General features: G+C 34.8%; 2 protein-coding genes across 5 annotated transcripts in view; one reads left to right on the top strand and one right to left on the bottom strand.

Annotated features, from left to right (window-relative positions):
* The window catches only part of si:dkey-172j4.3 (diacylglycerol kinase delta), a 74349-nt gene extending 62158 nt beyond the window's left edge, over window positions 1-12191 (top strand). For 3 of the 4 annotated variants that reach the window (XM_051115433.1, XM_051115434.1, XM_051115432.1), the window contains 11 exons: window positions 1225-1332; window positions 1484-1580; window positions 1860-1967; window positions 3329-3442; window positions 3835-3969; window positions 5473-5633; window positions 5974-6088; window positions 7914-8003; window positions 8099-8215; window positions 10409-10517; window positions 11701-12191. In XM_051115433.1, the coding sequence (XP_050971390.1) occupies window positions 1225-1332; window positions 1484-1580; window positions 1860-1967; window positions 3329-3442; window positions 3835-3969; window positions 5473-5633; window positions 5974-6088; window positions 7914-8003; window positions 8099-8215; window positions 10409-10517; window positions 11701-11753 (1207 nt within the window). In that variant the 3' untranslated portion in view covers window positions 11754-12191. The remainder of the gene's footprint in view (window positions 1-1224; window positions 1333-1483; window positions 1581-1859; window positions 1968-3328; window positions 3443-3834; window positions 3970-5472; window positions 5634-5973; window positions 6089-7913; window positions 8004-8098; window positions 8216-10408; window positions 10518-11700) is intronic. The other variant, XM_051115435.1, reaches the window with a different exon arrangement.
* Window positions 12192-13552: 1361 nt separating this feature from the next.
* zgc:92429 (uncharacterized protein LOC445063 homolog) lies at window positions 13553-24149 on the bottom strand. The gene is made up of 11 exons (XM_051115443.1): window positions 22936-24149; window positions 22297-22346; window positions 22041-22097; window positions 19595-19746; window positions 19299-19402; window positions 18016-18068; window positions 16837-16907; window positions 16403-16505; window positions 14713-14832; window positions 14540-14602; window positions 13553-14400 (listed from the first exon to the last, which is right to left on the bottom strand). Exons 1-11 carry the CDS (start codon window positions 22997-22999, stop codon window positions 14080-14082), a joined length of 1158 nt encoding a protein of 385 aa, XP_050971400.1. The 5' UTR covers window positions 23000-24149; the 3' UTR covers window positions 13553-14079.
* Between the last annotated feature and the right edge of the window lie 1920 nt (window positions 24150-26069).

Below are 26069 nucleotides of genomic sequence, written 5' to 3'. Positions count from 1 at the left end.
CTCTGGTTATTGCATACTCTATGACTGTGCTTCAAAACCTAGCAAACTGCAAGCTTAGAGAGTGTTTGTGGGCCTCATAGGTGCATTTGAATGTGCAAAAACTGCAACACATCAAGTTTTTAACCACAGCATATATGTTTCCATCTATAGGCTGTAGGACTCATGTTTACATTGTTCACATTATATATTTTAAAGATTAATTCACTTCCAGAATAAACATTCCCTGATTATTTACTTACCCCATGTCATCAAAGATGTTCATGTCTTTCTTCAGTCAAAAAAAATGTTGGTTTTTGAGGAAAACATTCCAGGATTTTTAATAAGGGTCTTATCTAGTGAAATGATCTGTCATTTTCTAAAAAATAAATAGATTAAAATGTATTTACTTTTTAACCACAATTGCTCATCTTGCACTAGCTCTGCGATGCACGTGCAATTTGGACCTTAAACTCATTGGTTCCCATTAAAGTCCACTACATGGAGAAAAATCCTGGAATTTGCTCCTCAAAAACCTTAATTTATTTTCGACTGAAGAAAGAAAGGCATGAACATCTTGGATGACATAGGGGTAAGTTATCAGGACATTTTTATTCTGGAAGTGAGCAGAAAGTGCTGTGCATGGCGTTGCAACACTATGGAAATCTACACATTTTAGCTTCTGTAGATTTCTATTATTAGCAGTAGATCAGGACACACTCAGTGTGTGCACTGCACAAATCATGAAGCCCCAAACCAGCTAAAATCAAACACGTATAAGGACAGAGTCTATAGCTGATCTAATGGGACAAATGGGACTTTGTCTTACCACCTCCGTAACATTCAAGTGGCTCTTTATAAAAAGTCTTTTCAAATCGTTGAACTATTTAAACTGTCAGTTTTGATCAATTTAATGTGTCCTTTTGAATTTCTTTTTAAAAAATCCTACTGATCCCAAACGTTTTTGTAGAGCAGTGTATATAGTATATAATGTTTAATAGATTACTAGAGGCTCAGTGCTTCTCTTATCCATCATTAAAAATTACTTGTCTACCAAGCCCAAAGCCATTCACCTTTGTAGCACTGCAGCAATTTCATCTATAAATAAATAAATTTCACTGTGTTCATTGTGAACAATGATGAATGATGAATACATCCACCTTTGCTGCTCATTTAGCACTCCATAAATGCTTGTAATAAGTGACTCAGCATACACACATTCAGCCTGCTTGTTTCTTTGTTTCACAGGCAGTGCACAGAAAAGTGTGTGATGAATAACTATTTTGGCATTGGGCTGGATGCCAAAATATCTCTGGAGTTCAATAACAAGAGAGACGAGCACCCGAAAAAGTGCAGGTAAGAGAGAAAAAATTTCTGATAATTGCTGAGATCTTATAGATGTGCTTTTGTCATTTGTTTTTTGTCATTTTATTTCAGTAACCCCGTTTTTTGCCAAATGCTGTGTTTATGTAACGTTGACTGAAACTCTGAAATCTGTTTTTAACAGTAGTCGCACTAAAAACATGATGTGGTATGGAGTGCTAGGGACCAAAGAACTGGTGCAGAAAACCTACAAGAACCTGGAACAAAGAGTCCAGCTGGAGGTATGGAGCTCGTGTCAGACAAACAGAGAGAAAGATTTTGAAAGATGCTGACATGTGGGCTGAATGCATTTCTCGCTTTCTGACCTTTAATGGAAAGAGAAAGCACTCTTTGTGCCATTTACTTCACTTCACGCACTATAAATGTTGCTCTGCCACTATCTGTGTATGTGTACATGCTCGTGTACTGTGCTTCAGTGCAAGTGGTCATGGTTTCATGTTTCAAACGTTGTTCTGAGAAGCTGTACATCACGTAACCACTCTCCTTCTCTCTGTGTGCAGTGTGATGGAGTGCCCATGTCCTTGCCGAGTCTTCAGGGTCTTGCTGTTTTGAACATCCCCAGCTATGCAGGAGGCATTAATTTCTGGGGTGGCACCAAAGAGGACAATGTGAGTTCATCAATAAAACCAAATTTCACTTCAGAACTTATAACTTTACTTTCCAGAGGGCAGTTCAGTTCAACAAAGTGAAAATCATTTCAGAGTTGAGCAGATGAATCTGTGCCGTGCATTTATCTTCAGTGAATGTTCTGAGCTGTCAATAAACAATGGCTCCTGGCCAGAGTTTCTTCCTGCAGATATGACTTTCAGAATGCATCAACCACATTTACAACCACTCATCAATCCATCAGTTCCCTCTCATCATTTTTCAAGAACAATTTGTCAGTGCGATAAAGTGCATTGTGGCATATAAACAAGAAGCAATATGAAACAGGTGCAGAATAAATGATGGAAAATAGAAAGAGATGAAAATGCTAAAGAGCACTGAACACACTGCAAATTCAATAAGTATGCTAATACAGTACACTGAAGACTAGTAAATAGATATGTTTTCTTCTCTTGCTAGTGCAGTAGTTCTTAATTATAAAGTGTAATAGGTGCAAAAAAGTTAAAAAAAATATATATTACAGAGGATAACCATCCTAATTGGAGTCACTTTGTGTTATCGGATCTAACTCGCGTCACTGTAACAGATTCCTTCCTGTAAAGATGGAATCATGATGTCATTTCCCAGCAAGAGTTAGAGTGTACAGAAGACTTCTGGTTCTTGTTGTGTTTCATGTGATTTTATCAAAGTCGCTTACCTTACAACCAGTGTTGGGAAGTAATTAGTTGCATTTAATAGCGTTAGGTAATTTAATTACAGAATAACTGTAATTGAATCTGTTAGTTTCTGAGAAATAAGTGTAATTAAATTACAGTTACTTACAAAAATGTTAATGTTTACAAAAGGACATCTGAAAACTTCTTGTATTAAAATTTACTATTTCTTGTTATGATTTTAAATCTGTATTCAACCTCAGAAGGATCTCAAAGTAAAAAGAGGTGCGAAAGTCTTTTTGTAGTGATTTTGTAGTGGCTGTGCTTTAAAATGAAATTATTGTAATCTTATTTCAAAAGGTGAAGGATTTAATTGAAGGTTTAATTGCTTCTATTGTCTTCATTTGTAAGTTGCTTTGGATAAAAGTGTCTTCTAAATGTCAATGTAGAAATGTAGAAAATTAATCGAATGTAATCAGTTACATTACTTTAATAAAGTAATGGTAAAAATAAATAGTTACACTACTTAATACATTTTAAATAGGGTAACTTGTGATCTGAAACCTTCCCAACATTGCTTACAACATGCAGATTTAGATGGATAGAAATAGATTTATGTAGACTTGTGTAAATAAAATATCAGATGATGAGAATGTGGTTCAGCGGTGGACATTATAACATTTTGTCTGCTTTTATATTTGTTTGTGTAGAATTTTGGGGCTCCATCTTTTGATGATAAGAAGTTGGAGGTGGTAGCTGTGTTCGGCAGCATGCAGATGGCCGTGTCTCGAGTCATCAACCTGCAGCATCACCGCATCGCACAGGTCTGAACTCAAGGACTACACCCTGTTTGGAATTTGACTGGAATGACAAGACTTACAATTGCATTTCAAAGAAATGCAAGTCATACAGTGGAGAAACTGTATTGGATTTGTGACAACACAATGATTGCATCAGTAGTGTAAACTAATTATATCTACATTAGTTAAGTGATTAGGCTAAATTAGAGCATTAGAGGGTAGGTGTATTTTTAGATATTGATTATTATTATCATCTAATGTTGTTCCATGAGAACATGTTTATGGGTAAGGTTTGATCATTTAATTTTGAATAATTTAATAACATGTATCATTTGGGTGAATCAAACATTACTTAAGACCATTCTTCCATCAGTCATATGAGCTGACATGTGCTTTGGCACTGGCTGTCTCCTCAGTGTCGGCAGGTGAAGATCACTATCCTGGGTGATGAAGGCGTGCCTGTGCAGGTGGATGGTGAGGCCTGGATTCAGCCTCCTGGCATCGTCCAAATTGTCCACAAGAACCGAGCCCAGATGCTCACCAGAGACCGGGTCAGTGTGTGCGCACATGTCTGTAACTGTCTGAACGGACCAGCATCGCAAGTCACCTCTGTGTGGCGTGATCATTTTCACTTGTATGGGATTCTGATAAGCTGCTGTCCCCACTGGACTAACCTAACCAGCAAGACCTCCTTTGTCAACCAGTTTCACCAGAATAACAAGCTTTATCAGCTTAGTTTGGCACATGAACTGCACAGTCAAGTCACTTTTATTTATATAGTTATATACAATACAGATCTTTTCAAAGAAAGATCCCAAAAATCACCCAAAAATGCAAATTCTCTCATTAATTACTCTCCCTCATGTCATTCCAAACCTGTAAGAATTTTTTATTCATCTTCAGAAGAAATTTTTCATGTAATCCAAGAGCTTTCTGACCCTGCATAGACTGCAACACAACTGACACATTCAAGGCCCAGAAAGGTAGCAAGGACATCTTTTGTGTGCAAAGAAAAAAAAAATAACGACTTTCTTCAACAATTTCTTCTCTTCAATATCAGTCTTCGAGAGTACCACGACACACGCAGGAGCCAGCTTTCTGATGGAAATTCTGAATAAAGTCGTTATTCTTGTTTTCTTTGTGCACAAAAAGTATTCTCGTAGCTTCATAAAATTACAGTTGAACCACCGATGTCACATGGACTATTTTAACAATGTCCTTACTACCTTTCTGGGCCTTGAACATGGTTGTTGCGTTGCTGTCTAGGCAGGGTCAGAAAGCTCTCGGATTTAATCAAAAATATCTTAATTTATGTTCTGAAGATGAACAAAGGTCTTACAGGTTTGGAACAACATGAGGATGAGTAATAATGACAGAATTTTCATTTTTGGGTGAGCTATCCCTTTAACACTAATAAACGGGGAACAGAACGCAGACATATTTAAATTATTCTGTAAAACACACTGCATGGATGTCATTATTCAGCTCAAGTCAGCTGAGTGTTGGTTCAATTCAGTTCAGTAACTGTAAAAATCATCAGAGAAGAAATGAACTCAGTTCAAGGATAAGCAGCTCTACATAAGGAAATAGTGACATTATTCAGTTCAGTGTTGATTCATTTAAGTTTAATAATAGTGTTGATGTTGTAAAATTCATTAATTATGAAACAAAGATGATTAAGAAATAAAGCAGCTCTACAGAAGACAATAGTGTCATCATCCAGTTCATGTCAGTTCATGTTTTGTTCATTTTGATTAAAATAAAAGAAAAACAAGAATATTGTGAATAGTATTAGAGTCTAAAATTATTTTAAATAATTATTTTAGCTTTCTATTTGAACATATTTTAAAGTGTAATTTATTCATGATGGCAAGGTGAATTTCAAAAAACGGTACCTTTCAGAAATCATTCTAATATGTTGATGTAGTGTTCAAGGAACATGTAATATTATTAATTTAATATTATCGACGTCAGATGACTAATAACCCCCTAAAAATTTCTGACTTCAAACTTTAGTGTAGATGTGTCAACATTGTGTCTTGCTGTGACACTAGGCATTCGAGAGCACGCTGAAATCGTGGGAAGACAAGCGGAAAGGTGACAGCCGCCCAGCTCGTCCCCGACTGAATTCTCAACAGTCCATGGAGTATCTGACAGAAGAGGAATGTGCGCAGGTCCAGCAGCTCGGTTTAGTGGCTGACACACTTATCAACAGGTGTGTCTGTGTGTGCCTGTGCCTGTGTGAGAAGTCTATGACATCCACGCAAATGTAGTTTGTAACCCAACAGGAATGTCACACCACAGTGAATATCAATGCATACATATGTGGGAAACTATTTCATAACTATTCAAAGGCTATTGAATAAATGAACTGTTTTACCTAAAGCCACACCCATTACTGTAACTTCTAATTCTTAGAAATGCAACACTTCCTTGTGTTAATTCACAAGTAATTTTACCGTCACAATTACATTTAAAACCATGTATTAAAGGCTTATGTGAAGTAAAAATGTGTGTTATTCTGCAGCTAATTGTGTTGTGATGATGTTTTGTAGGATCCGGGAGGTGGCTAAGACTCATAAGGTGGTGGAGCAGGAGTTAGCTCATTCTGTCAATGCAAGTGCTGCCGTCCTGAGTGAAGCCTTCCCTTCCAAACCCTCCAGCCCTGAGGTGACCAAAATACTTTTGTTGTTGGACTGTTAACTTTTGAGAATGGTTTCCAATTTGTGTAAATCCTGATGTGTTATTCTACAGAATTGGTTTAAAGTCTTGAAAAAAAAATGTCTTCTTCCACAAATTTTCCATGTATGCAAATTACATAATATTTAAAGTACACATTCCTAGTAATTGTGCAGTTAATTCTCATGTTGTATTTTCAGAAAGTTGGAATATTTGTCCTTCTCTCAAAGTTGTCACTACTGAAACACAGAAAGGCTATATTGGCCTTTTAATATCTATCTTACTATTTTATTCAAAAGTTTTAGAGGTAATTTAATAACAATTACAATTTTAGCAATACTTCACGTGTGATTTATGAAATTTATTGTATTTTGAATCCAATATTTCTTTGTAAAAGGCATAAAGTTGATCATACTGATTGCAAAGTTAAGGATTCATTAGCTTGAACCAAAAACTATCATAACATCTTAGTTGATAGTTCAACGACTTTATTTTTGACCAAACATCCCATGTTTTGGTCGTGACAGCACATTTTCGGTAGTGACAGTAATGCTTTGGTAGTGACAACATCACATTTCAGAATTTTAACCTACATAAAACACTACTAAAACATACTAAAATACAAACATTTGCATAACTGTACTGAAATTTTGTTTATTTCCACTGTTTCCCCCAAATAAAGGATTATGTGTTTCCATTTTGTCACTACTGAAACAATGATAACATGTTTTGGTAGTGACAATTTTATGGGATAACAATACCCAAAAAAATAAAGATGCTTATAGATACTTTTGAGCCTAGCGCAAAGAAGCTAATCAGCATATGGTTAGCTAGCACATTTCTGAACTGTTGTGCACATATAAAAACTAAATGTTATGGAATAACGCCGAAAAAAAAAAGTGTGCTGAATTGCAGAATAAGGTGTTCGGTAGTGACGTTCCTTAAAGTTACACACAGATTTTTCTAATTTTTTAATACAATTTCAACAAAATGATGGGACCTATCTACTCATATCTTGTAGCTATGAGAGAGGGGGACACAATATTTCATGATCATAAATGTAGGGGTGTAGTTAAAATCAGTCTCAGCCAATGGACCAAAACATACACTGTTTCGGTAGTGACATGAAAAATGCAGGACACATTTTTTACATGAAGTTTCATGATTTACAAAGAAAATATAAAATATATGTTTTTAACTAAAAATCAAAGATCTTTTTAAAAACAACAATGGAATAAAATGCAAAAATGATTTTAATATAATTTTCATAAGTTGAAATTTAGGGGTTAGGGTTTAGGACAGCCACCTCCCAATTGAAACTACCCAATAAATGATGATTTTATATATCTTAAGCTTACTGATATTTTAAATATTATTGTGGGTTTCAATAAATAATAAAAGGATCTTATTAAACATCAGATTTGAGTACTTCAATGCTTTTTAAATGTGTTTTTTGGTTGTGGGACAGCAGTTTGCACCAGTTCTGTAGAATGGCCCATATATATATATAGCTTATAGCAGCAAGGGATGTAAAGGGGATCAGCTCAGTCCAGCTCTGCTTTAAAGGTTAACAGGTGCACCGTTCAGTCTTCAGTAGGAATAATAGCAGGTCCGTTCTTCCTGCTGGGACTTTCAGCATGTTCTTATTGAGCTGCTCATGCTGTTCTCCACAGGACCTCCATTGACCAGACAACAGACGAATAACTGAAGGAACTAAACAACACTGTGTGCTAATCACTGAACAGCAAGAGTCTGTCAGGAAGTCAAACTAAACCTGAACTGTGACCGTGTGTGTGTTTGTGTGTTTTCTCTGCAGGGTTTGAGTCGCAGTACAGCTGTAGACATTGTCAACAGCAGTAAAGTTCTCCAGCAAGAGACCAAGATGCTGCTGGAGGGAAAACTGCTGGTGAGCAGCATTATTGTCTCTTTCTCTTGCTCTCTCCTAAAGTAGTAATGCAGTCTGAAATATGATAAAGACAGTTTCTGCATGTGTGTGTATAGCAGTTGGAGCCTTCTCAGAAAGAGGAGCTTCTTTCCACAGTGGACAGCCTCAGCGCTGAGTTACACAAACTGGAGGACATTCACTGGATCTGTCCCAGCATGCACTGCTCTGAGGAGGTTTGTCCTACCCTGCATTCTCTGAAAATAAAAAGTGCATTCATTTTCTCCAAAGAGAAGTTGTTATGGTGTAGACAAAAAAAACCCTGATAATTACACTACCATTTAGGGCTGGGCAATATGGCCAAATATTACAACAATATTTTTTTTATATATCAGTCGATATCGATAATTATGACAATAAATGTCACATTTTTATTTCTTTCAAGTTTAAAGTTTAAATGTGAAAGTTGTAAAAAACAGATGGTTAATTGTGACTTTAAACTACAGTAGTCAACAATTGAAGTGGATCAAAATATTTCATCAAAGTTTTCCTAAAACAAAAAACAATATTCGTTCTTGTCTTAGGACAATTTTGATGAACTTTTTTGATCCACTTCAAATGCTGACTACTATATTCTTTATGTTTCATACTTCATGTTTTCCAGTCCTTTTACCTTAACAAAATAAATATCTTAAAAGAAAAAAATAATTTCTTAGTACATGTTTTAATGAGTAATATTGTTCAAGAATCAAGAAACAGGTTTGTGTTGCCTGATAATATTAATAACAATATAACTTTTTTGTCTTTTAGAAATACACATTTGATAGTAGCTTGAGTTAGGATGCAGATGTAAATTTATGTTCATTATCAAAATCAATAATATCTTTAAAAATTGTAGCAACCTCATTTTTATATTGGGAAATGTAATTATTCTGACTGGTTGAGTGTTTTTTTTTTTTTTAATTATTCAGTGCTCTTTCATAGTGTCATCCATAGATCATGAATAACAGTTAAAACTACAAATATAGCACCTCAATACCATGGTAAAAATGTAATATGGTTCTTAGGTATTTGAATGAAAAACAGTAGTCTAAATACATTTAGTATAAATGTAAAATGCTATAGTTTAATCACAAAAAAATACTGTAATTATATTCCATTACTCCTCCTTCAGTACATTTAATACAAGTCTACAATCAAGTCTACATTGAACTCATCTACTCTAGAAAGTTCGCACCGTGCCGCCGTTTAAACTTTGATGTGAGTGGAAAAACAGTCCGAGTGGCTCGCTTTAAATTACTAGCGCTCTTTTGTTCTGCCTTTGCCACATAAACATCATATCGATCATTAAACATATCAAACTCTTGTTATCATTTATCGAGGAAATTTATATTGTGTGATAATTATCGTTATCGATTAACCACCCAGCCCCATGATTTTGAAACAGGCCTTATGCTCACCATGTCTGCATTTATTTGATTGATACTCTACAACAGTTTATAGTAACTTCTCTTTTCAGCAGCCATTACTACAGTCTTCAAAAATCATTTTAATATGCTAAATTGGGGCTCAAGAAATATTATTAATGTCAATTATTATAAATGGGATGCTGGACCACAAAACCAGTCATAAGGGCCAATTGTTTTAGATTTATTACACCATTTGAAAGCTGAATAAATAAGCTTTCCATTAATGTGTGGTTTGTTAAGATAGGACAATATTTGGTCGAGATACAACTATTTGAGAATATGGAATCTGAGGGTGCAAAAAAGTTGTCCAAATGAAGTTCTTAGCAATGCATATTAGTAACCAAAAGTTAAGTTTGGATGTATTTACGGTAGGAAATGTACAAAGTATCTTCATGGAACATTACTTAATATCCTAATGATTTTTGGCATTAAAAAGAAAAATTGATAATTTTGACCCATACAATGTATTTTTGGCTATTGCTACAAATATACCCGTGCTACTTACAACTTGTTTTCATGGTCTAAGGTCACAGATGTTTAAAACAGTTGTCTGCCTGTAATAAATAAAAATATATAATACATTTTACTATAATTGTATCTATAAAATTTTACTATAATATATATATTTTTTTTTCAGAATTTTGTATAAATAGAAGTTAAAATAAGTTTAAAATAAATCTCTTGTAAAATTGCAGTGTCTTTACTATTTCTTTTTACTCATTTCTTTGAAAAACAACTTTAGATTTAACTAACCTTTTGATTTTTTTTTAAACCTTTTTTATTCTGAGTCAACATTAATAATTTTGCAGTTCATCTCAGAGCTAGCTTGCATAATGACATAAAACTGATAATGTGGCAAAAACAACATATATCACATGCATTACTGAATTCTGTCTTACTGATCTGCATTACATATCATCCCCTCTCTTTGTTCTTGTCTTCCTGTTCATTTAATACCAGGACCCGTCCCGTGTGCCTGGGAAAAGCAGCATGAAGCTGAAAATCATGCCTAAGGGGAAGAAGGAGAGAGAGAGGTTACATAAGCAGCGGTCCAGCGGCTCTCTGTCAGGTAAGAGACACATTCACTAACAGAAACACACCATTAACCAGCCTCATATTCTCACCATCATGCTGAATTATTAAGAGTGTAGTGCAGTATGTGGTGCAGCCATGTCATACGGAGCAAGTGCCAGATGTCTGGCCTAATTGTGAATTAATTTCTAGTCATCTCATAAACTATGATCTATTGCATGAAATTCCTTGTGAAATTTACAGTACTTGTCAAATAATTGTATACGTGTATACGTGACCCTGGACCACAGAACCAGTCATAAGGGTCAATTTTTTTAAACTGAGATATATACATCATCTATAAATAAGCTTTCCAATGATGTATGATTTGTTAGGATAGGACATTATTTGTGACCCTGGACCACAAAACCAGTCATAAGTGTAAATTTTTCGAAATTGAGATTTATACATAATCTGAAAGTTGAATAAATAAGCTTGATGTTGATGTATGGTTTGTTAGGAAATGACAATATTTGGCCGAGATACAACTATTTGAATATCTGGAATCTGAGGGTGCAAAAACATCAAAATATTGAGAAAATTGCCTTTGAAGTTGTCCAAATAAAGTTCTTATCAATGCATATTACTAATCAAAATTTAAGTTTTGATATATTTACAGTAGGAATTTTACAAAATATCTTCATGATCTTTACTTAATATCCTAATGATTTTTGGCTTAAAACAAAAATCAGTAATTTTGACCCATACAATGTATTTTTGGCTGTTTCTACAAATATACCCCAGCGACTTAAGACTGGTTTTGTGGTCCAGGGTCACATTTGGCCGAGATACGACAATCTACAATCTGAGGATGCAAAAATGTCAAAATGTTGAGAAAATCGCCTTTAAAGTTGTCCAAATGAAGTTGACCCATACAATATTTTTGGCTATTGCTACAAGTATACCCGTGCTACTTAAGACTGGTTTTGTGTTCCAGGGTCACATATCAGAATGATTTCTGAAGGATCATGTAACACTGAGGACTGGACTAGTGACTATTGAAAATTAAGCTTTGCCATCACAGGAATAAATTACATTTTAAAACATATTGCAATAGAAAACATTTCTTTAAATTGTAATAATGTTTCAGAATTTTAGTTCAAATTTTTAAATAATAATTAAACCAAATTATGCCTAAACTCACAGTCCTGTTCTTAACACATTTGTTTTGCACCGCTCAGGATCTTGGGATATCAAAGGTGGGATGTGTGACGTGGATCCTACGGGCAACTGAAGTGCTAAAGTGGTTTGTTGCACCTCCATCACGAGGACACACTCTGCCACGGGACGCTGCTTTACACCCAGTACGGGAAGACGCAAGACCCCCTGTGCAGACACATGCCCCACCCCAGTGTTTGTGAGCGGCCCGGCACTGCATTACTGAGCTTCTCTTCCGTTTGTTCTCCGCGTCACAGGAAATGCTCATCATCAGAGAGCAGGAAGTGAATCATCCTTCATCTCTGTTTTCAGCAACGCAACTCTCGTGCACAGCCTAATTTGTTGTTTTTTAATCTCATTTTATGATCTTGCAACTTTTTTCTCTTTTTCTTAGTATTCAAGCCGTCAGACACAAACTATAAACTTTCTTCGCTCTCCAAAGGAAAGACATTTCTTTGGCCCCGTCCTATCGCCGCCTGAACAACAAGAACGGAACAAACTAAATCAAACTAAACTTAAAAATTGTATTAAGACACACGTGCAAAAAAAGGAATATCCTGATGAATGAATGTATGGTGGACCTGTATTATTCGTCAAACTGGCTGAATAGTTAATCTGCATCTAGTCTCTGTATCTCTCTATCAAAGACCATCTCGTTTCTGCATGCCTTTCATGCCCTTATGCAGAAAAAAAGGTCTATTTTTTTCTTTTTACTCTCGGATCGTCAGCCAAGTCGTGATGGTGTATCACTAGTGTGTCAATTGAGCCGTCGTTCTAGAAGCTTCAGTGCCGTAACTCTTGTGCCAAGTGAGTAAAATGGAGCGCAGTGGTTTAAAGTGAGCTGTTTCTTTACTTTTTCTGCAGGGAAATCTCGTGAAAGAAAGTGATGCTGTATGTCGTACATTTCAAGATGTATTTTATCTCGCCTTGCACTTTAATATAGAAAAACAAATGTTTAAAAAAGCAAACTTTAAAGGTTGTGTGTTGAGTTTTATCATTTATGAAAACTGGGATCCCATTCATGGAGAACCTTATGTTACATATAAGACAGTATATTATCCAACTTATGAATGTTATTCAACTGGCGCCCCTTTTCAGGGGTCAGTCTGTAGGGAGGGAAAGAAAAACTTGAACTTGCCTATTGTGGATCACAAACAGTATTTATCATCTCCAATGGTACGATGTAACATTTTTCCATTAAAAGAAATAACATACAATACTGGACAACTTAATTGTTTTCTTGATAGTTGTGAGCCAAAGTCTAACAGTATTGTAAAAAAAAAAAAAAAAAAAAGACATTACAAATATGGACTTGATATGAAAGTTTAATAGGTGCTGACTGTGCCCCTAAAAGTTGGACTGTATTTTTTATTATTATTTTGCATGTTTTTGTTTTAAACTTCCTCATCTGTGATGAATTGTTGCTGCGTGCTGTTTAGTTTGGATTGACATAGCAAACGTTTTTTTGACCATCTCCGCATATCAGCACTTCGATTATGACTGTGGTAATCAGGTACATGCGGAAGGCAATGATTTTATGTACAGAAAATTTATTTTTTAATTCTTTCTTTGAACAGAGAAAAAGAACCAAAATGGAAGAGAGTGAATTTTTATTTGCTGGTACCAGTCCTCTTCATTGTCGAGACTACTGTTTACTTTTAAGATGTATTATTTATCCTTTTTATTTAAAATATTTTTGCCATATGGGTTGCAGTCAAGCTTCCATGGCCTTGGACTCTGTCTGACTGCAATCACCTACTTCAGGATTGTTGCTGTTGACTTGACGCAAAAATAAAGTGTGGCCATTGCTGTTTGACTTGTACTTTATTATTATGGATTCACAAAATACACTTGCATGAGAACTCAGATTGTCTATTTATTGTTAATTTATTGCTTTGTCACTGCTGAAAATCTGCATTGAGTGTTTTCAACTACTGGTAAAAAGTTTGGGGTCAGCAGGATTTTTTTTTTTAGCTTTTATTCAGTAGAAGTCACAGTAAAGGCTTTTAAATATAATTTCAATCTCAAACACATTTTGTTCTTTTTGACTTTCTATTCATCAAAGAAACCTGTACAACTGTTTTCAACAAATTATAAATGTTTTTTGAGCACCAAAATCAGCCTTTTTCAGATTCATCTTCCAATTATAGGAATAAATGACATTTTAAAACTTTGTTTAAAAATATTTATAAAATGTCTTATCAACCCCAAACTTTTGAGATTTTTTTCAAACATATTTTCAAAATTTCTATGAAATAGTGGTCAAGAGTTTTAAGACTTCTCTAACCTTTAAGCACACAATGACAATGTACAATGTATTTTAGTAGACAAAAAAGAAGAAAAAAAAAAAAAGACAGCCCATGTGATATTGTAAACACAACCATTACATGTCAGAATAAATGTTAAATTTTTTCTGGGGGGACAGCAACAGGCTCTTCTAGCTCAGGTGGTCCATCGCCTGCCTGTTTTTCTTCTTTTTTCTCCTCGTTCTCTTTCTTGTCCTCCTCTTCGTCTTCCCAGTCAGACTCACTGATGTCATCATCTGAGATGTACCAGTCGGGTTTGACATCTTCCTGTTCTGTGTTCATCTCGTCGGTGACCTCTGGCTCAGGTTTGTGTTTGGGGTCTTCGAGTTTCCCCCAGGCTACGGCATCAGCCTTCCGCATGGTCACCTCAACCTTAGAGGGCACCATGTTCACAAAACTGCTCTTCACGTCAATCACCTAAGAGACCAGAAGTGGACACAGATGTCTGTTTGACTGCATTTGACTTTTTGACCAAAAAATAAAAGGAGCAAACTATTTTGGTGAATTATTTCTTATGCACTTAAGTAAATAGAGACTGAATGTACAGCAGTCTTACCCCCCATAAGTGGATGTCCTTGTGAAACACTTTGTCACCCTCAAACTGAATGTGGCATGTTAACTGCAGATTGATGGAGACAAAAAAATATGCATTTATTGATGACAAATTCATTTATAAAAAGTCATTGGATGCTGATGTGAAGTAATTTCTGCATGTTGATTTGAACTCACCGCTGTGCGGTTTGCCTCCACGTAGGAATGCTCTGGACTGGAGTTCTTGGCGTAGATTGTGACCACGACCTGGTTTCCTGTCTGGTGCCAATCATGCCTGCAAGCCACCTTCTTTTTGTCCTACAGACCAAATATAAACACAACATATTTTTGGAAAGGGTTAGTTGGTTGTTGCTTGATTACACAGCGTGTGATCTACTGATCAAAAAAAGTGCATTAGTAGGATCCTAAGATTTCTGCGTTGTGGAAAACGCAGACGGAATTGCAAAATCCAGTCATAAAAAATGGAATTTATTGTATAAAACGGAATGTCATGGAATTTGCCAAATTTTGATGAATGAATCAAAAGTAGCACTTAAAACACTTAAATCAAAACGCAATATGGACAAGTGTCCATAATATTAAGCTTAAATAAGATCTTAAACTGCTCTGAGAGTCACATCATGAGCATTTTACTGTTTATTGTGAGAAAATCTATGGTCATATCATTTACAAACAGAAATTTTAAGGCAGCGTTGCCAGGTTTTCACAACAAAACCCACCCAATTGCTACTGAAAACTAGCCCAAAAGTAGCCCAACTGCATTTCGAGGGGGGTCCCCTGAAAAAATTGCATTCCAGGGCAGTAAAATACATGTTTTTGGTGGGGTTCCCATGGTAAAATTCACATTCCAGGGACTAAATATCATGTTATTGGGGTCGCTTGGGCATGAAAAACCAAGGGAAAAACCGAGGACTTGGCAACACTGCTTTAAGGTCTTCACAGCAATCAGTCAAAATAAAAGGTCGGTTTAACTTGAAAAAACGGTGACAGAAATATATTACTTTATGTAATATTAGTACTACTACAAGTAATAAAATTATTACTAAAACATTATTTTTTTTAAAGAATATTTAGCAGAAAATTTATTTACCAGAAGTTATTTACCAGAAAAATGTAAATATTTTAATAAAATCAAGTTAATTAGAGATGTTTTTCATTATTACATTTAATGAAGCCATTAAAATAGAATCCAGAAAATTTATGAAAAACTGAAAAAATAAAACTGAATTTGAGAAAAAAAAAAAGTATTTTATTGGACCTTAAAAACATTATTTTTGTTAAACTTTTAAAAAATTGTGCCCCTGGACCACAAAACCAGTCATAAGTAGCATGGGTAGCAATAGACAAAAATACATTGTTTGGGTCAAAGTTATCAATTTTTCTTTAATGCCAAAAATCATTAGGATATTAAGTAAAGACCACGTTCAATGACGATATTTTGTACATTTCCTACTGTAAGTATATCAAGTTAATTTTTGATTAGTAATATATATTGCTAGAATTTTTTTCAGTCAACTTTAAAGGCGATTTTGATTCTTTACACCCTCAGATTCGAGATTTTCAAATCTCTCAACCAAATACTGTCCTAACCAAACCATACATTTTATTTATTCAGCTTTCAAATTATGTATAAATCTCTATTAAAAAAACAAAAAAACACTGACACTTATTTGTCACAAGTGCTGTTAAATTGTGTTACTTTAATGATTTCAATTAATTATGCATGCTTTCTGATTAAAACGTAATTTAAGCATTAAAACAGAGTCTACAAAAAACACAACAGGAAAAACTGAATTTGGGGGAAAAAAAAAAAAATGAAATTTGGGAAAAAATAAAACTGATTTCATAGTGCCTTATTTGCTCTCACCTGTTTGGGGATCCAGCAGTGTTTTCCTGTTGTGCAGCCCTTCTGATCCAGGAAGGCGTTGAAGTCAGTGGTTTTTATGCAACAGCAGTTCCAGTATTTGTATCTAGACAATAATCAGCAGATGTGAATTAACATTCATCTTCTGTCTCATCTCATAAAAACAATATCGTTAACAAACAAAAACAAAAATCGTTAATTGCTTACAGCAAGAACACTTTCGTGTGAACACATTATGATCTCTTGTTGAATGTGGATCTGAATCTAGATTAGTTCGCTGACAATGAGCAGCTTTATAAAAACAGACCTTGCTTGTGCTGTAAGATTTTTAACAGATACAGGAACAGGATATCTATTTTAAGTCTACAGCAGAAAAAGTATAGTTAGAGACTGAGTCATATTTCCAAATAAAGACTCGAATGCTGCAGTTTTCTTACCCTTCATGGAAGACGGGGACTCCGGGATGATATGTGCAGATTTCTGCGTCCGTCTCTGGACCCTGGTAAATCTGACCACACAAACGATCAGAGAGTTTGAACAGCTATTCATAGTCAACAAACAGATGTGTATTGCAACAAAGAAACACTCACAGAAACTCAGCATATTTACAAAAGCAAAACTTTAAAGTGCTGATGCACCTGAACTCAGCATAAGCTCTGTGTCATCCGTTTACTGCCTTCACACCTGAAAATACACTCATTTTTCTTCTCATCCAAATAGATAAATGAGCAGGAAGCTGTAACAGAGCTATACATGCTGTCTGCCTCACAGGCTAAAGATAAAACATCATTAACTCTGACAGAAGAGTTACCCTGACGAGCAGGACTGAGCACAATTTAGTCCGAGTTCTACTACAGAGATGATATTTCTGAAATGGAATTTGAATTGTAATGACAGGAAGAGCAATTTACTAAACTGCACTTCAAAGTCTGTGCTTATGCCGTCTGGATCCATTTCAAAGACCACTGTGCATAAAATGACATTTAATGAAATATTTAAATGAAATACCCTAAATTAATTTCCTGGTGACATTTCAAACCATCTACGATAACATGCGTGTAGCTAATTCACAGTGAAAAATTAAATAACACACAAAAAGGAGAAACTACACTTATGTAATTAAAAAAAGCCATTAATTCAGTTGTAAATGACACACAGCCCTGCTGATATAGGTTTAGTTTTCATATGGACTAAAGAATAGCTCCGCTGAGTAATTAACATGATGAACTTTTGGGATTTTAGCAAACTAATCCATTAAAGACGACGAGAAGCTTTAACAGAAGGTATTAAGGTCAAATCCCAGTAAGGGATCTGAACCTGCAGCTTTAGTCATTAATTCTCACTCATCTTCTGCTCTGTCAATTCAGTGTTACATTGAAAAAAAGCTGGAATCTAGAATCAGTTTCTGTTTCTTCTGTTCTTAAGAAATTAGTTCAGTCCAAACTGCCGGATCGGTATGTCACACTATATTACGCAAAGCCCAGATTAATATTTTGTGGAGTCTGTGCATGCTGCAGTGTCATTCTTTATTATTGCCACTAGATGGCATGAGTTGTATATTTTGTTAAGCCAGCTGATTTGTTTCAGTGTAATTTACAAATTACATGAGCACTTACTGTTTTGCATCCTGCGTTCTTGCATTTAACCCCAACCACCATGACTTGACTCTCTGTAGGACAGTGAGAATAAAGAGGTGACAAGAGAAAGACAAAAACAACAATACAATGAACTTCAAAATCAACTGATTTCTCAAAATGAGCAATGGACACATTATATTAAAAAAATGTCAGTCATACAGCACAATACAATCCTACAGCAGACCTGTGAGCACAGCAGGGTGTTACTGTGTTTTTACAGGGGTCCTACTGTAAGTGACAGATTATGGGCAGGTGGGCCTCACTATTGTGAAGGACTGAAATGAGCTTTGGCAGAACCAAGAGCTACATAAACACACATTTAATTAAAAGAATGTAATTAAACTCATGCCATTGTGCATAATCACAATAGCAAAATAAAAACGCTCTTAACTTATAAAAAGGAGAAAAATACTTCCCTTCTTTTTTTTTTTTTTTTTGTGTGTGTGTACCGGCTGTGTATGTGTGCAACATGCCCTTAGTTTTTAACTTAACTAACCTTAGTTTTAGTTAAAGTAATTTTAGTAATAGAGTTTGTCATTTTATTTGCTTTTTTAAATCTGTCTGTATAGTATTTATGTATTAGTTTTTGATTTATTTAGTTTTAGTTATTTTAGTAATCTAAATGTTTGCAACTAGAAAAAAAGTGTTATTTAATTTATATTTTACTTCACTGAACGTCTATTTTGTTTCAAGTAACATTTAACATTTATTTCAGTATCATTGATATACTATAATTAGTATTTTGAATTTGATTTTACTTTTGTTTTCACTTTAATTTTAAAGTTTTTGTCATTTTTATTTGCTTTTTTAAAATCTGTCAACTAGAAAAAAATCAAATGTTTTATTTAATTTATATTTTCTTTTATATTTATATTTTCTTTTTTTATATTTTATTTTATTTCATTAAACATTTATTTTGCTTCAAATAACATTTAATATGTATTTTAGTATCATTGATACACTCATGCAGTGCATTTTGTGAATTATTAGCTGCAAAGATTAATCCTATTTCTTCATCAGTTTATCTATTTCACATTATATTATTAATACTAACTTATTATATTAGTATGCATACATTATTATTACTAATGCATTTCATGAATTCATTTTACGGACATGTTTACTTGTGCATTGGGTTGCCAAGAAATGTCCAAATGTCTATCCTGGGGCTGAAATAAAACCGGTAGCCAAACAAAGCACTAGTATCAATGTGCTTGTGTTGCAGTTGATCCAGAGCTGTAGGAATACCAGGAATTGCTCACCTAGCTTCTCTCTCTTCTCCCTCTCAGTGATCTCCATTTTCTCTGCAATCTGAGCCAGAGAAGGAGAGACCTTCACCTGCAGCTTTGTCTTTGGCTCATCTGAGCTGGAAAGGAGGGAATCGAAAAACATGTCACTGTCTGGTTTTATTTAACAGTCAGAGGAGCTGTACTTCTCCTTTTGAAAGAGACAAAGAGCGGGCTTCAGAGAAAGAAAACGAATTTTGTATTCAGAACAATGAGTTGGTGTGTGAAACAGAACACACTGTGTGTGTGAGCTGCATATGTACTCTATATACCTGGGTCTCTCTTTTTCCAGGGCTTCTGCCGATTTGGGTCCCCGGTAGATAATTTCCTCACTGTGCTGCTTCACGTCTCCCTTATCAGACGTCACCTCTGGCCGCAGAGGCTCCTCAGGCTTCTCGTTACTATGACGCCCGCGGGTACAACCCTGAGAGGACAAGCACAGAAAGCAGAATGTGCCAATCAACATGTGACTGAGAGAAAATAATTAGCAGACACAAAGCAGACAAATTACATGTTCGAGACCGTGTGAATGCGAACGGTTTTCCATCACAAAGACGGCATGATTAGTTCAATTATTAGTACTATACTTACTTCTTTCTGAGTTTACACATCTGTTCTAGCTTTTGTAGTTCTTGACATTCAGTAATGATAATATTGGCTGCTATATGACAATTTGGTATTTGATAAGTCCCTATTTATAAAAGCATCTGATAAATGCATATAAATATGTGAAAGTCTGTCATGCTGCTGAATTTAATTATTTTAGATATTTAGTTTTAACTCATTTTGATGACAGATTTTGTTTTTATTTATTATTATGAATTATTTTAATTCATTTCATGCAAATTAATCAAATATTAAACTGCCGCTGACATTTATTTATAATGAATATACACAACCAGTCAAAAGTTTTTGAACAGCAAGATTTTTAATGTTTTTAAAGTCTTCTGCTCACCAAGCCTGCAATTATTTGATCCAACGTACAGCAAAAGCACTAATATTGTGAAATATTTTTACTATTTAAAATAACTGCTTTCTATTTGAATATATTTTAAAATGTAATTTATTCCTGTGATCAAAGCTACATTTTCAGCATCATTACTCCAGTCTTCAGTGTCACATGATGCTTTAAAAATCATTCTAATATGGTGATTTGCTGTTCAAGAAACATTATTATTATTATCAATTATCAAATCAGTACATTTTTCCAGGATTTTTTTAATTGAAATAAAAAGCTTAAACATAAATTGATCAAACATGATGGTTAAGACATTTATAATGTTACAAAAGATTGTTCTTCTGAACTTTCTATTCATCAAAGAAACCTGACAAATTCTCTACATAATAATATAATATAATATAATACATTTTTTTGAGCAGTAAGTCAGAATATTAGTATGACTTCTTAACTAGACTAATGTACTGATGCTAAAAATTCAGCTTTGATCACAGGAATAAATTATATTTTAAAATATATTCAAATAGAATGCAGTTATTTTAAATAGTAAAAATATTTCAGAATTTTACTGTTTTTGCTGTACTTCAGATCAAAGAAATGCAGGCTTGGTGAGCAGAAGAGAATTCTTTAAAAAAAAAAAAAAAACATTAAAAATCTTACTGTTCAAAAACATTTGACTGGTAGTGTATATTTCTAGTCATGCAAAAATACTTACATATTTCACCAAGAACATATTAATAAACTGAATTTAAAAGCCCTTATCTTTTTAATTGGATTGTCGTGGACAATGTGGGACTTTGGAGTCACTACATTATACTGGTATATTTCAAAGCTATAACTTTCAGGTTCAGTTTGTTAGTTAATGCATTTTATATCATGAAATAACAATGAACATTTTTTACAGCATTTAGCAATTTATGATAATGTTAACCTATAAATATTGTTAAGTGACTAAAATAATGTCCACAATATCACAGCTAATGTTTATTTACAGGCCTTCTGCTACCCTTAAGAGAATTAAACATGGTTTTACTACAAATAAAACAAAAAAACAAGGTTACTAATGAACAAATTGTGGCCCTGGACCACAAAACCAGTCATAAGGGTTATTTTTTTTAAACTGAGATTTATGCATCTGAAAGCTGAATAAATAATCATTCCATTATGTATGGGTTTGTTTAAGATAGGGCAATATTTGGTCGATTTGAAAATCTGGAATCTGAGGGTGCAAAACATCAAAATATTGGGAAAATATCCTTTAAAGTTCAGTTGAAGTTCTTAGCAATGCATATTACTAATCAAAAATGAAGTTTTGATGTATTTCCAGTAGGAAATTGTTTACAAAATATCTTCACGAAACATGATCTTTACTTAATCTCCTAATGATTTTTAGCATAAAAGAAAAATCGATAATTTTGACCCATACAATGTATTTTACAGTGCTACTTAAGACTGGTTTTGTGGTCCAGGGTCACAATTAACCATGGTTTTGCTACACTAACCATAGTTTAACCATGGTATAGTAAAACTGTGGCTATACAAATGGTAATCAACACACCAAAAACACATGGTTACTATACTATAGTAAAAACCATGTTTTTTTTTAATTTTAACAAATGGAACTAATTGTAAAGTGTTACTAGATATATTTATAATTTTTCGAGGATGTCTGAGACATATTTTGTCACTTTGTTTCAGTCTGTACTACTGTACGTGCAGAGAATGGAGAGCAGTGTGAGATTAGCATAATATTAGCATACCTTGATTGACAGGAACTCTGAAAAATCTGTCGTCCTCTTTTTACAGCAGGACCAGCCCTAAGGAGAAAAACCCAAACAAAGAGCCACATCAGACAGCTAAGAACAAACTAAAACAAAAACATGAATATTAGGCTCCCTAAGTAGCAGACAAACAGGCCGACGACGCGCTTATCAAGTTACTACAGAACTGAGCAGCCCGGCGGTCTGTACAGAGTGCGCACGCTGCTGTCTAAACAAAAAGACATTTTGAGCTCACCTTTAAGGCATCATGGAAGATTGGCACTCCGGGGTGAAACTGGCAGGCATCTTCAGGTGGTGAGAGAGAAAATATGGTTAGTAGAAGACATTTATCTACAGAAGTCCATCCTCAGTATTATTTTTAAAGAACACAACTCAATAAACACATGCAGTGACACACATGCAGAGCAGAGGAGACAGTTGAGCCATTTATGGAAGTAGCATTTGATTAGAACACCTCCAAATGTGCTTGAGACTTCCAAAAAAACCTCTAAGGACAGACACAAAATCACCTTTTCTACAAGTTATAAATAAAACATGGAAGGATAAACGGAGCCTGTGTTGAAAGTTAAATTAAAGTTAAGTCCTGGCCCCCAGTGTCTCTGAAGCCAGCAATCTCATTCACACTGCAATCAGCTGTCAGCTCATCTCTATCTGTTTATAAAATTCAGTTTGTTAAACAACAGCTTCACAGGTCTACAGAAAGTGACAAAACACTTCTATTTCAGTTGTGTAACTGAAAGTAAAATCAGGCCCATATCAGCCATGACCTTCACATGGACAATTAAAATATATACAGTTCAATTAAAAGATTACCTATACTTTTTCCCGTAGGCTACACACTGGTAAATAGCAAAAATAAATGTAGAAATCTTACCATCTGAGTTTTTGTCAGCATCAAATCGAGCGCCGCAGCCTCTGTTGTAACACAGTAGAGCCATGTTGGCCTGTTTGATATTTAGGTTGACTTTCGCTTTATCGCTGGATGCTTTTCTTTGTTTATATACTCTGTCTTGCGTTCGTCTCCGGTACTTATGAACTCGCACGGTCGCTGTGAAACTTCTCCAGAACTTTCAGCCGAGGAGAGATCCAGAAGGAGCAACCACGTCCAGGGAAAGAGAAGGAGAGAGATGTTCTAGTCTGAATGAACTCTAAAAATAGCTAGTGCCATGTGCGCTCTCTCTCTCTCTCTCTCTCTCTCTCCTTACAGCTGTTAAGGTCCGTCTGAGAGGGTGTGACATTCCTGGGGTCTACAGAGAGAGGGCCGATGGGGGCAGGGGACACAGCTGAATCCTCAACATCTCACTAAAACCACCAACAAATGCCACAGAATAAACAGAATGTGTCATTTCCAAAGCTACCATGAAGCTAGGTTATAATGTCACTTTTTTTATTTGATTACTTAAAGGGATATTTCACCCAAAAATGAAAATTCTGTCATTAATTACTCACCCTGTCATTCCAAAATATGTAAGACCTTTGTTTGTAAAAGCTTTGAAAAATTACGGTTGAACCACTGATGTCACATAGACTATTTTATTGATGTCCTTACTGTGTTTCTGTGCCATGACGGTGGTAGTTGCGCTGCCGTCTATGGAGGATCAGAGAGCTCTCTGATTTCATCATAAATATCTTAATTTGTGTTCTGAAGATGAACGAAGATCTTACGGGTTTGGAATGATATAAGGCTAAGGAATTAATGACAGAATTTTCATTTTTGGGTGAACCATCCCTTTAATAATCAGTAATGACTGACACATGAACAACATATTGTGAACTGCTGTTGAAATTTAAATTTAAAAATATACACATTTTTAATGTAATTTAAAAAAAAAATTATTTGCAAAGCTGTGCACAATTTGGTTTCCTGTTATTATTATTTCGTATAACAGTATCCACTATATCTGATGTAATAAACATAATAGAGATCAACCAATGTTTTTATGACCAATATTAATGCAGATTATTTTACATTTAAATGTTTCCATAACTCATACACAGAACTATATTTCTGTATCACTTCTTTTAACTGAAAATTGTGCCATTTGTTGGAATACTTGATACAAACATTACTGTTCAAAGACTTGGGGACAGTAAGACTTTTTTTTTTTTTTTTTTTTTTTAAACTTTCTATTGATTAAAGGAGAAGTTCACTTTCAGAATGAAAATGTCCTGATAATTTACTTACCCCCATGTCATCCAAGATGTTTGTGTGTTTCGCAAAGAAATTAAGTTTTTTGAGGAAAACATTCTAGGACTTCAATGGGAGCCAGTGGGTTGAAGGTCCAAATTGCAACGATCGGTCATTTTCTTTAAAAAAACAAAACAAAACAAAACAAAAAAAAACACTTTTTGCTCATCTTGAAAAACTAAATTTCATTTTCTCGTCCAACTTCAAAATCAGCAGACATCGTTGTTTTACCTTTTTTGTAAAGGTCATTTGACTTTTTTTGCACATTTGCTTCAGTCGGTACTACCACCTATGTCACGCATACGTGAGGTCGACCTAGCCTTTGTGGTTAGACCCTTAAGAGACCCTTATTCCTCGGCTGGAATTATGTAGAGACCTTTGAAACTGCATTGAAGCTGCAATTTGGACCTTCAACCCGTTGGCCACCATTGAAGTCCATTATATGGCGAAAAATCCTTCTTTTCGACAGAAGAAAGATAGATATGAACATCTTGGAGGACATGGGGGTGAATAAATTCTCTGTAAATTTTTATTCTGGAAATGAACTTCTTTAAATAATAAGTTTCCACAAAAAATATTAAGCAGCAAAACTATTTTCAACATGGAAAAGAATGAGAAAATTGCCTAAGCACCAAATCAGCATATTAGAATGATTTCTGAAGGATCATGTGACGATGCAAACTAGAACAATGGCTGCTGAAAATGGAAAAAAAAAAAAAAAAAAAAACTGTAATAATATTCCATAACATATCTGTTTGTACTGTATTTTTGATCAAAGACTTGACTTTGAAATAAAATATGACCATAAAGGTCAAACCAATTATTGGTCAAGCTTTCATTTGCAAACACATTGCACAGGCACAATTATTGTAAATTGCACCACTTTGAGTCAAAAGGTAGCATTTAGAGATGCTGTTTTTACACAGTTATGTTTTGTAACAGCTAGGAGTGGGATCTGGGTTAGAGAAACAGATCCACAGGCACAGTGGAAGCACAAACTGATAGCAAACTATATGTTGGAACAACTAACAGGCACAAACTAAACGAGAAAATAAATGGCAGATGAGAAACCTTGAAGAATGGAGTCAGTTACAATTCCTGACTGTGTAGATGAATATTAATAGATGTTGAGAATAAGTCGGCGAGATGAAATCTGTTAAAAATGTCCTTTATTAAGAAACCGGTGAGCGCGAGCGTTAAATCCATTTATTCACAAGGCATTCACTCATGGTTCAGGTTAGAGGCTTGCAACCATAAATTTTCTTCACAAATACAGACAACAGAACAGAGACTGAGACGGAAAGAAAGAATGAAAGAACTTACAAAAACTGACTTAAGCAAAATCGCAAGAAGGAATATAACATACCAGATCAGCACAACCAACCACTGATAAATCATAAAAATAACAGATATACACAGAACCCGTCCATCACTACGACAACAACTGCTTACTAAAAAACAGCACCATATTTAATAGAACTTCGCAAACGTTACATGGAACTGTGAAACTTTCCCAGGCATGTCAGATACAAAAACCATGCAAGAAAACAGGTACAAATTATAAAGCGATCGAAAGAAAATGGAGTTCGATCCATCACATCTCTTGGTCCTGGATTGAGCATCTCATTGCAGGCGTACAAACGACAGTTCAGGAGAGACTGGTATCATAAGATCATTGACTTCAACCAGTGCTGCGTGGTTCATGAAGCTCACGGGGGAAACCAAAGGCAGTTGCAGATGAAAAGTCAATGAGAAGGGTGTTTGATTCAGCTTTAGTTACAGATTAAAGGTTTCACTGACAACCCATACGAGCGCTGATG

Source organism: Labeo rohita, chromosome 7 (assembly GCF_022985175.1).
Source record: "Labeo rohita strain BAU-BD-2019 chromosome 7, IGBB_LRoh.1.0, whole genome shotgun sequence".
In the NCBI taxonomy this organism is placed as follows: Eukaryota; Metazoa; Chordata; class Actinopteri; order Cypriniformes; family Cyprinidae; genus Labeo; species Labeo rohita.
This window is presented reverse-complemented; position numbering and strand designations above follow the sequence as displayed.